The 17,821-nt window shown below is 40.0% G+C and overlaps 2 protein-coding genes across 3 annotated transcripts in view; both read left to right on the top strand.

Annotated features, from left to right (window-relative positions):
* Positions 1 to 8,199, top strand: part of LOC122552385 (stearoyl-CoA desaturase 5-like) — a 57,922-nt gene extending 49,723 nt beyond the window's left edge. The window contains exons 5-6 of one of the 2 annotated variants that reach the window (XM_043695144.1): positions 1,861 to 1,911; positions 5,792 to 8,199. In XM_043695144.1, coding sequence (XP_043551079.1) covers positions 1,861 to 1,911; positions 5,792 to 5,913 — 173 coding nt within the window. In that variant the 3' untranslated portion in view covers positions 5,914 to 8,199. Of the gene's footprint in view, positions 1 to 1,860; positions 5,668 to 5,791 lie in introns of those variants that run through there. The other variant, XM_043695138.1, reaches the window with a different exon arrangement.
* Positions 8,200 to 17,040: 8,841 nt separating this feature from the next.
* Positions 17,041 to 17,821, top strand: part of tmem150c (transmembrane protein 150C) — a 42,788-nt gene continuing 42,007 nt past the window's right edge. The window contains exon 1 of the mRNA XM_043695127.1: positions 17,041 to 17,774. Coding sequence (XP_043551062.1) covers positions 17,465 to 17,774 — 310 coding nt within the window. The 5' untranslated portion in view covers positions 17,041 to 17,464. The remainder of the gene's footprint in view (positions 17,775 to 17,821) is intronic.

Below are 17,821 nucleotides of genomic sequence, written 5' to 3'. Positions count from 1 at the left end.
CCTATGTCATTGGTACCTACATGAATCTCAACATGATCCTTCCTTTCTCACTCTAAGTTCTTGTCCAATCCAAAAAGAGATTTTAATCAGGTAGGCAACACAGCTTTCAAAACCCAGTTTTTGTTTAAGAGAACAATTTTATTCCCCTAATTATGTTTTGCCCTGTAAGTACTTTCTGTATTAACATTCTTTCCTCCCTCCACTCGAACAACACTCTGGATCATGTTGTTGTTGTTTGCTCATCCACCCTAGTCAAGAACCTTATACTTACTGGACAATTGGACTGGCCGAAGCACCTCCAAAGCAGCCATATTCACCTGTCCCTGACCACCAATCAAATTTGATTAAGTTAATGTAAGGGTGACTGCCTTCTGAAATACATTTTCCAGACAGCTGTGCCCATTCCTGAAATGCGACAGTGTCTGCAGCTTGGACTGCAGCTCACACCAAAGTTCATTTAGCAGCCAACACTTGCTGCCGATGTGATGACTGTGAATTGTGCTGATGTCCATTAGCTCCCGCACACTACAGTGGCAACACATCACCTGTCCTGCCAGCTTGATTCTGTTTCTTTCATTAATTTACATATTAAATATTTTACATGAATTTCTCAACTGTATTTGTCCGCTGTAATAGCATCTCCTGATTCCAATCACTTGGGCAATCAAAAGAGGTGCTCAAGAAATACCCATCAATCACCCACCTGTCTCCCAGTATACACCTTGGCTCTGACAGATGGAAAGAGGTTGCAGGGGCTGTACTGCTGGGTTTATCTCGGGCAGGTTGTTCTCCATGTGCTGAAACGTACATTTCGCAGTTAAATTGCTTATTCCAAATGCCAGCAGACAGGTCAAGACTACAGGTTACCGTGCCCTACTTACATATAACTCCATTGAGATCTATGATTCCATTCCCCAGCCAAGCTTAAGTTCAGGCAACAGCTCTATTCTGCCCTTCCCAGTTTTGATTTGTTCCATCCACTTGAAGTTAGGGATGCTATTTTGGAACAACCGAGAAAGGTGAAAGCAAGAGATGATAGTTATGCTAGGAGTGAGCATGCCACATTTGCAGTAGGGCAATAGTTTACAACGCAGAATCATTTAACTGGTAGAGCCATGCTTAAAAGAGGTCACTACATTGCATTGGAAGAGAATTCAGATCAAAACTGTCCATGTTCACATCTGGATGGACATAGCCTTCGCTAACCAGACATGATCAAAACCAAGACCTCAGACAGGGCCTACACATTCTACTTCCAAAGAGTCCATGCACATCTGGGCTGGATTCCAAGAACTGGGTTCCTTTTTCTAGATTGGGCCACTTGATTAAATACATTATTGCATCAGATGAATCTGTTTTTCTGCTCCTGTTTTGTACCAGTGCAATTCTCTCCTATTGCTGTTGTTACATTTTATTGAGCTTGCATTTATTTACTGAGAGCAATGTTACGGTACACCTTTAAGAAGCAGGAATGAATTTCTAATTTGCAGTGTTGTGTCACATTGCCAGCTGATGGTATGACCAATCAGATCCCAGAATGAAATCTGGTTGATAGATCGTATGTTTTGTTTTAGTTGACACTGTAGTCATTAACTGAACCATAGTCTCACAAGGCTGCTGTATTTCTTTAAAATAGATATTTATTTCCTGAAAGGCAAAAACAAACAAAACAAAGCTACCTAGGTATAGAACACAGTTAGAAAATTCCTAGAATACCAACAAAACAAAGCTTCGAACTATTTTGTAGTATTTTAAGGAGAGAGACATTATACCTTTATATAAGTTCTTTACGTTCTGAGCTTTAAAAAAGCTTGAGAGTTAATATTTTGGATGAATACTAAATTACTCTAATTTTTACAGGAGAAGGATTCCACAACTATCATCACACGTTTCCATTTGACTACTCAACAAGTGAGTTTGGTCTGCGACTGAACCCAACAACATGCTTTATTGATTTCATGTGTTGGCTTGGCCTGGCAAGTGATCGAAAGCGAGCTTCTAAGCAGATGATTGAAGCATGTAAACTGAGGACTGGAGATGGGAGCGCTTAAAAGAAAAATGAAGAAAAGCTCAAAGTCCATATGAAGATTTCACTGATTGAAATTTGCTGTTATTTTAACCTGGACATATAGTCGTCATATTTCAAGCTTGTGACAATGCATCTAGCTTTATTGCAGTTTATTTTTTTTTTTGCACTTAATTCTTTCCATACCATGCAGGTGAAAGATAACCTTGAATTCATTCAATATATTTTACAAACTGCAAAAAGGCCTACTTAATCTGCTTGCCATGCTTTGATGTATTGACAGCAGATGTCCCATACAACCTGCAGTATATGAAGGAGAAACTGTATATCCGTTAAGTTTGCTTTGTCCTCAGATTTTAAATTCAGTTATGATAATATAATGGATTAATAAAACAGCTTAGTGAAATGATTCCCCACTCTCAAAAGGTGATGCAGTAGTCTGCAACATAATTTCATAGTTGTGGGTTTGAAAGGGATAAACTACATGAATTTGTTTTAATATTATTGCCAGACATGTTGTTAATTTCACATATACTTTTATTTTATTTAAATCCATGCCAACTTTGTACTAGAAACTAGTTACTGTGGGGTAAGTGAAGGGCCTTGAAACTTGTGTATATGCATAATGAGTTGTTAAGAGTCTTTTGTATAATTTGAAACAAAACAGTTTTATTCAATTCTGGTCGGATGATGTAATGGAAGATTGATTCTTAGGTGCCTCTTGTATGACAAAGGAGAATTGTGAGTTGGAGGAAAAGGAATCTTTATTAGGTTCATGGGATGTGGCATATATTGTGTTCAGAGAAAATACTGACAGCTTTTTGATCTTTTTTTGAAACCAAATTGTGTAAGGTAAATATGATTCGCAGAGTTGAGCCTCATGCATATTTGAACGTTGGAATCAAGATTGGTGGCAGACTGTTTTCTCTGTAAAATATGTGGTATTTCCGATACTTTGAGTAAAGCTGAAATAAGATTTGGTTTTTAGAATGTTTCCTAATTAGGTTAAAGTATTTGAATCTTTTGGGTGCTCTATTCTTTGCTGTTTATTCAAATTATATTTTTGTTTATTTGGTTATAGTTGGAGCAAATATGTAAAGGAGATGAAATTTTAAAATCAAAATTGTCAAAACATTTTGAGGAGCATAGCAATCAGGATGTGTTATTAATTCAGAAACACAACAGAAAACTCTTAAGGCAGGTAATAATTTCCACCTCATACATTTATGCCAGTGTTGATAGTGAGTTCCAAAGACTATCCCAACTCAACATATGCCTCTACTGTTTGAATTCTTTAAAGGAAGTGGTTATTGGTTACCATTGAGATTGCTGCTGTTCATGCTATGTGTGTGAAAAGCAGGGAGGTAGTGATATGCTAGGGGTACAAACGTGTGATAATGTGAAATAAATAAATCATGCAGTAATCGTAACAGCAATTCGAAATCTATCCAACATCATCTGTCTAGTGGTTTGAACTGACCATTGAACCATAAGTCAATATCAAGATTATAGACAAAATTTTCCCCTCACTAGTATGGCGACAGAAATGAGTAGTATGGTGACTAAATAGGGTGACAATGAAAAGAATTAAATCCTTAACATCAAGAAAGGTTTTTTTGAATGGCAACTTCAGAATTTCATTCTTGAGTAATGGCTACCTTATTTCCATGTATTTGCATCTGATTAAAGCCCCAACTCCCCCTATTTATATCACACCCAATTTGCCATTCCTCCACTGAGAAACAAGATAATGCAAATTCCTAATAGGTAAAGCAGCTCAGGTACTTGGCAGCTGTAGCTTGCCAATTGCCTGTCCTGGCCATTATGCCACTGCAGCTTCTGCACACCATCGGTGCATGGGCCCTGCAGCACCACCGTGCTCTTTGACTCTTCATCTCAGAACTCCACGTTGGCAAATCGGTAGCTTACCACATTAGCAGGCCTGCTCTTGGACTAACTCTGCCACTGTCCACTATTTCAGGCCTATGTCTTGCATGCTTCTCCAGATCACTTTGTGCTTAGGGGCACCTATGTAACTCATGCATCTATGTAGGATGCTTTTGCGCTGGCGTGAGCACATTAGCATCTTATGGCTGTTAGCTTTCTAGGTGCTGGCTGACTTTAGTACCTACTTGGAGGTTGCTAGTCTCTGTGTGGGTCACATTGCTTTCTTCACACAGATTGGAAAGATCTTTCAGTGCTTACTTACAGGCTACTTCAACCTCTGCTGTTTACCTTGGTTTTTAGTGTCGATAGAAAGAGGTAGCTTGTGTTACTGGGGAGCAAATGTTTCAGTCATGTCACAGTATGGCGCCATGCTACATCAACATCCGAGCTGCAGCATGAGCCAGCTGCTTAAATGCCAAACAAACTCTGTGTGCATGTGAATGGTATTTGTGAAAATCAATAGAGCAGAGACCTTAATTGTGTGAAGGATGACTACTGTTGCTAAGGGGATACCCTCCAGGTCCGTTCCCATCAGTTAAGGGTCTTATCCAAATACCATCGGGCATTCACTATGGTGAATCCTGCAGGTTAAATGCAACCAGTCCGGGGATTACAGGTGGGTCTGTTGGGTGCTGTTGAGGCTTCAATCCTGGGAGCGTGGTAAGCCAATTTTACCTTCAATGTGGCAACAAGGGGGATTGACTTTAATTGAAATGATTGCTACCACAGTTAATAGTCATGTATGCACAGGAGAGCGAGTGAAGTGTCCTCTGAATGAATAGGAAGCATCAAGAGCAGAAAGCATTAGTAGTTTGGGAGGATGAGGTGGTGAGAGCCCTTGAATGAACATGATGCATGCTTGCATGCGCAGTGTTAGACTGTGTGCTGGCCCTTGAGTGTGAGATAGCAGAGAGAAAATGGTGCTACATGTTTGCCTGAAGCTCGGAAGATCACTCACCCTCTTGAAGTACTGCTGGGCATCCCTTTTCACGCAGGACACAGCAAATTCTCTCCAGGCTGACTAGGTGTGGTAGCATGGCCTCCTTTGGCTGTCAACAGAGAAAGAGAGCCCTCCACCACTCTGTCCACCAGCACCTCCATATTTCTGTCCTGGAAGCAGAGAGCTAGCTTGCCTTTCCACTCAGATAATTTGAGATCAAAGAGAATTAAGCTGCACTGTTTAAGAGTTAGTTCTAGGTTTGTGGCATCTGAAGTGATGTGCAGCTGAGCTTTAAGTAACAAACCTGAGGCATGGAGCCTGGAAGATTTTGCACCTCTGCCTCACTTGCCATGCAGTTTCCTCGAGAAACCTGCTCAACAGTTCAGTAGTATAATTAATAAAGTGAAAAGCAAAAGATTGCATGAGAACATTCAGCCTGGGCCATGGTAGTGCAGACACCATGAAAATTCACGCTACCGCACTTTAACTGTAAATGGGAAAATTCCACCTAGATGTCAATTCTTTTAACCTTATATAACTATTTGTTCTATATATAGTGATGTGATGTGTTCTATGTCTTATTTATGGGTTAGATAGTATATCTACTGTTCTGTACTGTTATTCTTTATTAATGATAATGCAAGAAATTACTTAGAATATTTTCTTTTAATATCTGAATAAACCAAAGTCTGATCTTGCAATTACTTATGGATTTGACCACAGTTAAATAAATTAAAAATACTGAAGAGCAAAAGAAAAGTTCATCAGTCAGATTTGAAGGACACATTTATAAAATTGATCACAATATGATATATAACAGGCTGATGTAAAACATTGCACAGTGATCGATTAACTGAAAGATGATCTGTGTGTTTCAGTTCCTATAACCAGCCCCTGGTTAAATTGCCTGCTTATAAAAGGGAGATCAAAGGTCTTCTCCAGGAGAATATTAAGAGATGGTTTACAGGACCATTCTTCTGCATCACCTAGTTGCCTGTAAAAGAACAACACTTGGACTGAGATGGTAACAATGTATTTTATGTATAATTGGTGCCTGATCTTGGAACCTAAGAATGGGAAAGGGAATATATAGTATTTTGACCGAATAGCTCAATGAGTTTTTTTTTCAGTGAATAGTTGAATCATTCAGGCCAGGAGTGTCCCAAGTTTGAATTCTATTGTGTTGAATTAGCTGATTTCAACCAAAGTGAGTGTGTTCTTCTGATCTCAGTCTGCGCATTATGGAAGGAAAAATATCAAGCCATTATTCCTGTTCCTATTTGCTATCCTGTGATCCTTATTGAAAGTGCAGTAAGTGGACATCAGGTGTTGGCCTCTACTGTGATGTACCCAAGGCCAAACAACTCACAAGAAACATTAGCATAGTTCACACATTTAATATATATTTACTGCACAATATTGTCTAAATTATTCAAATGGCTCATCAGTTATCACTTATTCCATCATTCCGTTACAGGACACTAATATTTCCTTTGTTAAAAGTTTGACATACTGTCTTGAACACTGATGCCAATGTGGTTTTTGTCCTTTCGCCATCTCTGGCCACCCTCAATGTATTACACATTTTAAATTGACATTAGATGCCAACAAACTATATTTAAAAATACTAAATGCTCAAAGTAACGTGTTCTTTTGGAGATTTTGCAACGAGTGTCATTGAAGCTATCCACTTGGCTCAGATGAACGCGTTTTGTAAGAATGCCAAAACCTGACTTGAATTCTGTCGTCATTGTCCTGTTGGTTTACTGATCCTGATGTCAATTTGCTGTCTTGGTGAGTTTGTGAGGGTAGTATGTGTAGTGACTACTGATGGCAGTCAAGGAGTAACGTATCTCACTACTGCTATTAGTAGTGAGAAATGTGTATGGTGAAGAATTTATTGTAGCTGGAGATAGTATAAATAGTTGATAAACGACGCCAAAAGCAGATAACTCTCATAGACCATTCCTTTCCTTGGCAATGGTAAGAGTGAAAGTATGTGTTAGTGAATTATAATTTTTTTAAATTACAAGTTTTCTTTTGTATGTATTTCTGCAAATCTAACTTTGGATGATTTGTACAGTACAATCTGAGAAATGTCAGTTCTGTAGCATATTACTTATTTGCAGTATCTACAAAATGAACTGTAAAGATGTTTAATTTTTACGGTGTTGATTTAACTTTACTTATAAATGAGGGTACTGTCCTCTTGTGTAATATGCCACCTTTTTGGAGAAGAATGTCTAATTGTTTCAAAAAGAGTCTCGTGCAAACTCATTCTGTGAACTTGTTCCCACTCTAGTTTACAGCAGCTGATAGATAATTAAATATCAATCTGTAAATAATTGTGCTTTGCATAATTAATTCAGTCGGGAGTTCTATCTCATTTAAACTTGATCAGTGTTCCTAATGTTAGATCTCAGCTATAAGCCCACACTGGTAACACACTCAGAGTTTTAATATTTTGGTGTATTTCCCACTGAACACCAGTTTCCAAATAATAAGAGAAAATAAATTAGAATAAACAAATATGTGCCTTGACTTGGCTGTGAAGTGACTCCAGACTCTGCTCTACTCAACCCTATGGAAAATGGATGAATTAATCGAATTAAGAAGCAGTTTAGCAAGCTCAATGTGTTTGATTTAGTCAATTGACATGAGGAACTGTTTCTATTATGACCAATTAAGTATTATTTCTTATTTCTTTGTATGAGCAATATGCCCATAAATCTCCAAGTAAAACAAGATATCCTTTTAACCAAATGCAAGCTTATGTTGTATAAGGAAACATCTTGAAAATCATTCCCATCTACTCATTACATAATTTGCTGTATTTCCCCCTAACCTATTCTGTCCCTTCCACCATAAATCCCAGGACTATTGTTGGGAAAGTTGGCATACTAGCCACACTTGTCTAGAATTCTGTGGTGTTGACTTGTAAGTAATATAACTCGGCCAAACTCTGAGTAAAATCAGAAGCAGCTTTCTCAAATGTGTGCACAGAAGAATATGTGACATAATGTATTTGTGTGTTTTTATTCATCACCATAATCACTACGTTAGGCTTGTAAAGATCATGGAAGGCACTAGTGCACTTTTAAGACTATCTTTTTTTGGAATTTGGCCTGTGAAAATTGAAATAAAATGAAAATAAAGACCAGAAATAACCTGTATTTTGACCAATTTATTATAACAAATATTGTTTGCATTCTTCAAAATGTAATGCTCTCTCATTAACCTAAATATAGAGTTTGTAAAAGGTTTAAAATAAATGCTGCTAAATTTGCCTTGTCTCTGTTGTTAGTTGCAATTACCAACACTCTGACTACTGTAGCAAAAACATTTGCTTTATTTGAAAATCCTCACCTGGTATGTGCTGCCTGTAATTTGGCTCCAAGGTCTAGGTCAGTTCTTCTGTACTTTCTCCAAACAGCTATTCTCGGAGCCTGATCAACTATTAACAGAGACCATTTTACCATGGAGGGAATTAAATTCAAGTTAGTGATCAGATGCTTGTACTATCCAACAGAGAGGTCAGGATAATGATTATTGGTGTGAATACTGGGTTATTATTTCCCCAGCCAATGCTCAGAGTACTAAATGTAGCAACACTTCTGTTGCTACAGCTGAACTCCCTATGTGCTAGGGAATAAATTTAGGCTCTTCCTTGCCTCCGTGATTCCATATAGGTTAATTGACAGATGAATGGCAGAAGGAATCCTCTCTTCTTGCTTGTGCAGGAATAACAGCTAAAGTTCATCATGACTGATAGGAAGAGTGTGCAAGAAATCAAGCAGTTTATTCCATGAGCTATACCAAAAGGCTAAGTGTCTTATTTAAACACCAAAATAAATGTTGTCAGTTTGTTTCTCATTATTCGTACTAGTTGGAACAAAAGAGACAATAATCTAGTTTCTTCAGTATCTCAAAATAACTTGTTTATTAGGAACAGAATTAACAATCCAAGATGGAAGATGAGAAAAATTTCTGGCTGTAACAGACTGCTCCTTTTTTTTTGAGGTATTTTAGGTGTTGGAGGTGATTTCCTCGAATTCCAGGAGAAGCATTACTGTTTCATATGCTGTTGCATTGTTTTGGAACTTTTGAGAGAAAAAAAATCAAAACAACAGCACTTTTAAAAGGGAGAGGAATGGACAAAGGAAGCACTTGGTGAGGTCAGTGCAGGAGAGAGAGAGAGAGAGAAAAAACGAAACCCACTAACAGACACAGCAGTGAACCTGTGCAGTTACTGCCTTTGCTGTTTGAATTCATGTATCGCTGGACATCGGAGTGTGTCTGAGAAAATTAACAAACAGCAAAATTCACAACTGATCTTCAAGGAACCTATTTGGGAGAGGTCACAGCTCAGTGAATATTTTTAAATGTGGCCTCACAGAAAGTCTGCAGTAGTGAGTAGAGTGGGTTCTTTCTTGATTGTGATTTATTGAGATATGTCTTTTGATTAAACTTAAAAATATAAGCCATAAGTATTAGGTTAGCCTGGAGCGGTGTTTTGTAGAGGAATAGGACAGTGCTATTTTCTGGGTCTGTAGATTGGAAGAAGCAAAAATGGCCTTTAGGAGAGTGATATGCTGTTCTTGTTGGATGTGGGAGTTTAGGGAGAGTTTGTGTTACTGAGGATTATATCTGCAATAAATGCCGTTGGTTGCAAATCCTATCAGATTCAATGGGTCGGTTGGAGAGACAGAGGCAATGAAGAATTTACAACAGCAAGGGGTTGTGATGGGTGGCAGTCATAGGAAGGGAGAAAAGTTGCAGATACTGTCACATTGATGGGTTAACTCCAGGAAAGGTAAGAGAGGTAGGCAGGTAGTGCAGGAGTCTTCTGTCGCTATCACATTTCAAACAAGTATGCTGTTTTGAAAAATGTAGAGGGTGATGGATTCTCAGGGGAATGTAGCAAGAACAGCCAAGTTTATGGTATTGAGACTGGCTCAAATGCAATGAGAGGTACGTCAGCTTCCAAAAGATCAATTGAGTTAGGGGACTCTCTAGTCCGAGGCACAGTTAGACGTTTCTGTGGCCAGCAGTGAAAAATCAGAATGGTGTGTTGCCTCCCTGGTGCCAGGATCAAAGATGCCTCAGAGAGTGCAGAATGTCCTCAAGGGGGAGAGGAACCAGCAGAGATCGTTGAACACATTGCAACCAATGACTAAGGAAGACAAAAGGATGAAATTCTGAAGGAAGAATATAGAGAGTTAGGCAGGAATTTAAAAAGGAGATCCTCGAGAGTAATAATATCTGGATTACTCCCGGTGCTGCAAGCTAGTGAGGGTAGGAAAAGGAGGATAGAGCAGATGAATGCATGGCTGAGGAGCTAGTGTATGGGAGAAGACTTTACATTTTTGGATCATTGGAATTACTGCTGGGGTAGAAGTGATCTGTACAAGAAGAACGGATTGCATCTGAAGTTGAAGAGGACTAATATATTGGCAGGGAGCTGCTCAGAAGGATTTAAACTATTAAGGTGGGGGTGGGTGGGAGGAGGAAGTTGTGACCCAGGTAGATAGTGAGGAAAGAGATCAATCTGAGACTGGTACAGTTGAGAACAGAAGTGAGTCAAACAGTCAGGGCAGGCAGGGACAAAGCAGAGAACAAGGTAGGACTGATAAATTAGACTGCATTTATTTCAATGCAAGAGGCCTAACAGGGAAGGCAGATGAACTCAGGGTATGGTTAGAAACATGGGACTGGGATATCATAGCAATTACTGAAACGTGGCTCAGGGATGGGCAGAACTGGCAGCTTAATGTTCCAGGATATAAATGCTACAGGAAGGATAGAAAGGGAGGCAAGAGAGGAGGGGGAGTGGCATTTTTGATAAGGGATAGCATTACAGCTATGCTGAGGGAGGATATTCCCAGACATACATCCAGAGATGTTATTTGTGTTGAATTGAGAAATAAGAAAGGGATGATCACCTTATTGGGATTGTATTATACACTCCCTAATACTCAAGAGGGAAATTGAGAAACGGATTTGTAAGGAGATCTCAGTCATCTGTAAGAATAATAGGGTGGTTATGGTAGGGGATTTTTACTTTCCAAATATAGACTGGGACTGCCATAGTGTTAAGGATTTAGATGGCGAAGAATTTAAGTGTGTACAAGAAAATATTCCGATTCCGTATGTGGATGTATTCACTAGAGAAGGTGCAAAACTTAACCTACTCTTGGGAAATAAGGCAGGGCAGGTGACTGAGGTATCAGTGGGGGAGTACTTTGGGGCCAGCGACCATAATTCTATTAGATTTAAAGTAGTGATGGAAAAGGATAGACCAGATCTACAAGTTAAAGTCCTAAATTGGAGAAAGGCCAATTTTGACGGTATTAGGTAAGAACTTTTGAAAGCTGAATGGAGGCAGATGTTCGCAGGTAAAGGGACAACTGGAAAATGGGAAGCCTTCAGGAATGAGATAACAACAGCCCAGAGATAGTATGTTTCTGTTAGGGTGAAGGGAATGACTAAAGAAATTGGGTGTTTGGTTAAGAGAAAGAAGGAAGCATATGTCAGGTGCTTCAGACAAGATAGATTGGGGTTGCACGGTGGCTCAGTGGTTAGCACTGCTGCTTCACAGCACCAGGGTCCTAGGTTCAATTCCAGCCTCCGGCAACTGTCTGTGTGGAGTTTGCACATTCTCCTAGTGTCTGCGTGGGTTTTATCCGGGTGATCCGGTTTCCTCCCACAGTCCAAAGATGTGCAGGTTAGGTGAATTGGCCAGGCTAAATTGCCCATAGTGTTAGGTACATTAGTCAGAGGGAAATGGAACTGGGTGGGTTACTCTTTGGAGGGTCAGTGTGGAGTTGTTGGGCTGAAGGTCCTATTTCCACACTGTAGGGAATCTAATCAAATGAATCCTTAGAAGAGTATAAAGTACTTAAGAGGGAAATCAGGAGGGCATAAAGGGGACATGAGATAGCTTTGGCAAATAGAATTAAGGAGAATCCAAGAATTTTTACAAATACATTACGGACAAAAGGGTAACTAAGGAGAGAATAGAGCCTCTCCAAGATCAGCAAGGCGGCCTATGTGTGAAACCGCAGGAGATGAGGGAGATACTAAATGAGTACTGTATTTTGCATTAGTGTTTACTGTGGAAAAGGACATAGAATGTAGGAAAATAGATGGTGACATCTTGAAAAACGTCCATATTACAGAGGAGAAAGTGCTGCATGTCTAGAAATGCATAAAAGTGGATAAATCCCCAGGACCTGATCAGGTGTACCCTAGAACTCTGGGAAGCTAGAGAAGTGACTGGAGGGCCATTTGCTGAGATATTTGTATTATCAATAGTCACAGGTGAGGTGCTGGAAAATTTGGAGGTTAGCAACGTGGTGCCACTGTTTAAGAAGTGTGATAAGGACAAGCTAGGGAACTATAGACCAGTGAGCCTGACGTCAGGGATGGGCAAGTTGTTGGAGGGAATCCTGAGGGACAGGATATACATATATTTGGAAAGGTAAAGACTGATTCGGGATAGTCAACATAGCTTTGTGCGTGGGAAATCATGTCTCACAAACTAATTGAATCTTTTGAAGAAGTAACAAAGAGGATTGATGAGGGCAGAGTGGTGGACGTGATCAATATGGACTTCAGTAGGCGTCGACAAGGTTCCCCATGGGAAACTGGTTAGTAGGGTTAGATCTCGTGGAATACAGGGAGAACTAGCCATTTGGATACAGAACTGGCTCAAAGGCTGAAGACAGAGGGTGGTGGTGGAGGGTTGTTTTTCAGACTAGAGGCCTGTGACCAGTGGAGTGCCACAGGGATTGGTGCTGGGCCACTACTTTTTGTCATTTATATAAATGACTTGGATGTGAGCATAAGAGGTATAGTTAGTAAGTTTGCAGGTGACACCAAAATTGGAGGTGTAGTGGACAGGGAAGAGGGTTACCTCAGATTACAACAGGATCTTGATCAGAGAAGTGGTAGATGGAGTTTAATTTAGATAAATGTGAGGTGCTGCATTTTGGGAAAGCAAATCTTAGCCGGACTTATACACTTAATGGTAAGGTCCTCTGGAGTGTTGCTGAACAAAGAGACCTTGGAGTGCCGGTAGATAGGAAAGTGAAGAAGGGGTTTGGTGTGCTTTCCTATATTGGTCAGAATATTGAGTAGAGGAGTTAGGAGGTCATGTTGCGGCTGTCAGGACATTGGTTAGGCCATTTTTGGAATATTGTGTGCAGTTCTGATCTCTTCCTATCAGAAAGATGTTGTGAAACTTGAAAGGGTTCAGAAAAGATTTACAAGGATTTTGCCAGAGTTGGAGGAGTTGAGCTATAAGGTGAGGTTGAATAGGCTGGGGCTGTTTTCCCTGGAGCTGAGGGGTGAGCTTATAGAGGTCTATAAAATCATGAGGGGCATGGATATGATAAATAGTTAAAGTCCCTTCCCTGGTGTGGAGGAGTGAAGAACTAGAGGACATAGGTTTAGGGTGAGAGGAGAAAGATATAAAAGGGACCTAAGGGGCAGCTTTTTCATGAAGAAGATGGTTCATGTATGGAATTAGCTACCAGAGAAAGTGATGGAGGCTAGTGCAATTGTAACACTTAAGAGGCATCCGGATGGGTATATGAATAGGAAGGGTTTGGAGGGATATGGGCCAGATGCTGGCAGGTGGGGCTAGATTGGGTTGGGATATCTGGTCGGCATGGACAAGTTGGACTGAAGGGTCTGTTTCCGTGCTGTACTCTATGACATGGCTAAACGAGTTAGCAAATAAACTGCTATGTAGAATTAAACTATATCCCTCCCTTAATCCTAACAAGACATTAGATTAGATTCCCTGCAGTATGGAAACAGCCCTTCGGCCCAACAAGTCCACACTGACCTTCTGAAGAGTAAGCCATCCTGACCCATTCCCCTACCCTATATATATCCCTGACTAATGCACCTAACACTATGGGCAATTTAGAATAGCCAAAAATGTACATTTTTGGATTGTGGGAGGAAACTGGAGCAAATCCACGCAGACACTGGGAGATTGTGCAAACTCCATACACACAGTCACCCAAATGGGAATTGAACCTGGGTCCCTGGTGCTGTGAGGCAGCAGTGCTAACCACAGAGCCACCGTGTAGTGAGAGTGGTATATAGTCCACCTAACTGTAGTGGTGATTTTGGGAATGGCATTAAGCAGGAAGTCCAAAATGCATGTGTTAAAGAAACAGATATGACTAAGGATGACTTTAATCTGCAAAAAGATTGGGCGAATCAAATTAGTCACAGTACTGCAGAGAATTCTTAGAGGATGGTTTACAGGACCAACACATTGATGAATCAACTAAAGAACAGGCCACTTTAGACTGGGTATTATGTAATGATAGTGGAATAATTGGTAGTATAGTTGTGAGAGACCCCTTAAGGATGAGTGACCGTATTATGATAGATGCGAGGCAGCAGTGCTAACCACTGTGCCACCGTGCCGCCCACAGTGCCACCATGCCGCCCACAATTGGTAGTATAGTTGTGAGAGACCCCTTAAGGATGAGTGACCGTATTATGATAGAATGTTTCATCAAGATGGAGAGTGAAGTAGTTGTTTGGGACTCGGGTGCTGAATCTTAATAAGGAAAACTACAAATAGTATGATGCATGAGTTGTGTATGACGGTTGGAAAATGTTACTGAAAGGCATGATAGTGGTGGATATGCAATGGCAAACATTCAAAGTGCGTATGGGTGAACTACAAAACTTATTTATTCTTGACTGGTGCAAGAGTGCATAGAGAACAGTAGCCATACCCAGATGTATAAGGGAAGTTGTATTAGATGTGAAAAAAGTATGTAAATTTGCAAGAAAAACAACAGACCTGAGGATTGGAAACAGTTTAGAAGTCCGCAAAGGAGAACCAAAGGATTGATTAAGAAGGGAAAAATACAGTATGAGAGTAGGCTTGACTGTGAAAGTTTCTGTAGGTATATAAAGAGAAAAATATTGGTGAAAACTAATGTCGATCCCTTATGTCAGAAACAGAGGAATTTATAACAAGGAACAAAGAAACGGCTGACAACACTTCAGTCTTCACAAAGAAGGACATGAATAACATACCAGTAATGATGGGAAACACTGGGTTGAGTGAAAGGGAGAAACTGAAACAAATGTATATTAATAGAGAAATGGTGCGGGAGAAATCCTCAGGGCCTGATAATCTACATCCCAGAGTATTTAAGGAAGTAGGCCTAGAAACAGTGGATGCATTGGTGGTCATCTGACAAGAATCTTTAGACTCTGGAACATTTCTTCCAAATTGGAAGGTAGCTAATGTAATATTTAAAAGTGAAGGCAGAGAGAAAACAGGAACTGTAGACTAGTGAATCTTGATGTCAGTAGTGGGGAAGATGCTAGAGTCCATTGTCAAGGATTTTGTAGCATAGCACTTAGAACACAGTGGTGAAATCAGACACAGTAAGCATGGATTTACAAAAAGGAAATCACTCAACAAATCTACTAGAATTCTTTAAGAATGTAATCAGTAGAGTTGATTGGGGGAACCAGTGGATGTGGTTTATTTGGACTTTAAGAAAGCTTTTGATAAAATCCTACAAGAGATTAATGAGTAAAATTAATGAATAAAATGAATGGCTTGGGATTGGGGTAATTGGTTAGCAGACAGGAAACAAAGAGTAGGAACAAACTGGACTTTTTCTGAATAGCAGGCAATGATGAGTGGGGTACTGAGATCCCAGCTATTCACAATATACACTAATGATTTAGATGAGGCAACTAAATGTAAGATCTCAAAGTTTGCAGGTGACACAAAGTTAAGTGGAAGGATGAGTTGTGAGGACGAATCAGATATGTTGCAATAAGATTTGAACAGACAGACTGAATGAATGGGCAAATGCATGCCAGATGCAGCAAAGTGTACTTAAATGTGGGGTTATTCACTTTGGTAGCAAAAATAGGAAGACAGTTTATTCTTTGGCTGTACATTGAGAGAGGGGAATAACCAATGAGACTTGGGTGTCCTTTGTGCACCAGTCACTGAAAGTCAGCATGCAGGTGCAGCAGGCAGCAAAGAAGGCAAACTGTATGTCGACCTTAATAGCGAGATATATCACTTGCTGAACAATTCTGATAGTGTTAACAGCGAGATGATCACCCAGTTTCAGATCATCAGTCAAGTTCATAATTTGATTCATATATGCTTTCTAGAAGTAACATATACCCATATGCAGGCATGTGTTCTCTGCAAACAAATTAAATATTTTAATCTTTATAATTCCTTATTGTTTTCTGCATGACGATCAGGATGGACTGGTCAACCAGCTGCCATCCATTTCTAAATAAAAAAAAAAGAAATGTGGATTCTGGAAATCAGAAACAAAAACAGAAACTGCTGGAAAATTCAGGTATGGCAGCATTGTGAAGAGAAAGCAGAAGATGGGGTTTTGGACTCTAACTTTTAATTCTGCTTTCTCTCCACTGATGCTAACAGATCTTTTTGACTTTTTTCACCAATTTCACCTGTTCTTGTGCCATCCTTTTCTCATGTTGTATAAATTGTTTCAATCATTTAAATTTGACATTCTTGCATGACTTGCCACATAAGAAAGAGCAGACGCGAGGCTAGGAGTACTGCGGCATGTAACTTACTCATCTTGACTTAGAAATATATTACTGTTCCTTCACTGTCCTTGGTTCAAGATCCTGGAATTCCCTCCCTAAGGGCATGTGGACTGCATTGGTTTAAGGCCGTTCACCACCACTTTCTCAACGGTAACTGGGGCAGTGAATAAATGCTTGCCCAGTCAGCATCCCCAATGTCCAATGAGGATATACATTAAAAAAATCTACACCAAGGTTTGAACCTCTCTCAGTGGGAGTATTTATCAATTATCTTTCCTACTTCTTCCCTCTATTTTGATCTCTTTTAATTTCATGTGACTATGACTCGAGGTCCATGGTATCTTCCTGTTAATAAGGAGTCAATTTAATTATTTAATATTTCCTTATATTATCTGTTCGTTTATTATGTGTATTTCTGGGTGGCGCAATACCTTTTCCTGTTATTCATAATTAATTGATTTATGTTATACAAAATACTATTTATTTTATAAGTAATTTGTAATTAATTTAATGCTGTAGTTTATCTTCCCCTTCTTTTTCACTATTTGCCAACCCTTTTTTAAAATTCTCTTTTGCTAGCATCTCCTTTCTTGTTGTGTGCATCTTCAGTAAAACTTTTGCTCTTATTTCTTTTTTCATTCACGCCGTGGTCATTCCTGCCTAGTGTGTTCTTTATCTGATCAAGTTTCATAGTCCTCCGCAGAGTCACAAATGATGGCGGAATAGGAAGAACACCTTTAGCCAGCAGTTTTGGGCGATCCATCTCTATTTTGCCTCGAGAACCCCACTGTCTTTGGTTCGAGGGTTGATTCACTCTACCTGAGCTAAAGACATAACTAAGTGCACCGGCTAGAACAAATAAATGCTACGAGCCTACCGGCACTATAGTATTGCTAGCATTCCTATTAAGCCCATATTCGCGAACGAATAAAAGGAAGAAAAAAATGTCATTATGAATCATGAAAATTGTAACAGAGCCAATGCTTTCTCGTTCTCTTCACATTAGAGCGCCTGCCATGTGCACAGCCTATTTAATTGATACAATGCAGGATGTCACTTGGCGACTCACTACCCGGAAGATGAGACCTTTAATAAGAGACCGCCCCCTCTATTGCAGGACCTCCAATCGGCTCGAACTTCTCTGCGGGCGAGGTCCCGCCTTCTATTGTTCGGTGTTGCAGTCGGCTGTCAATCAACACGTAACATCCTTTCCGATTGGCCAGTGGCTCGGGGCGGGCGGGGCGCAGGCTGTCAGTCAGCGGTTGCCAGGTGAGAGTGTCGGGCACTGTCAGGCACTGCACTGCGGTTCAGCATCT

Source organism: Chiloscyllium plagiosum, chromosome 1, assembly GCF_004010195.1.
Source record: "Chiloscyllium plagiosum isolate BGI_BamShark_2017 chromosome 1, ASM401019v2, whole genome shotgun sequence".
NCBI lineage: Eukaryota > Metazoa > Chordata > Chondrichthyes > Orectolobiformes > Hemiscylliidae > Chiloscyllium > Chiloscyllium plagiosum.
Note: the sequence above shows the minus strand (reverse complement) of the source record. Positions and strands in the feature narration are given on the sequence as shown.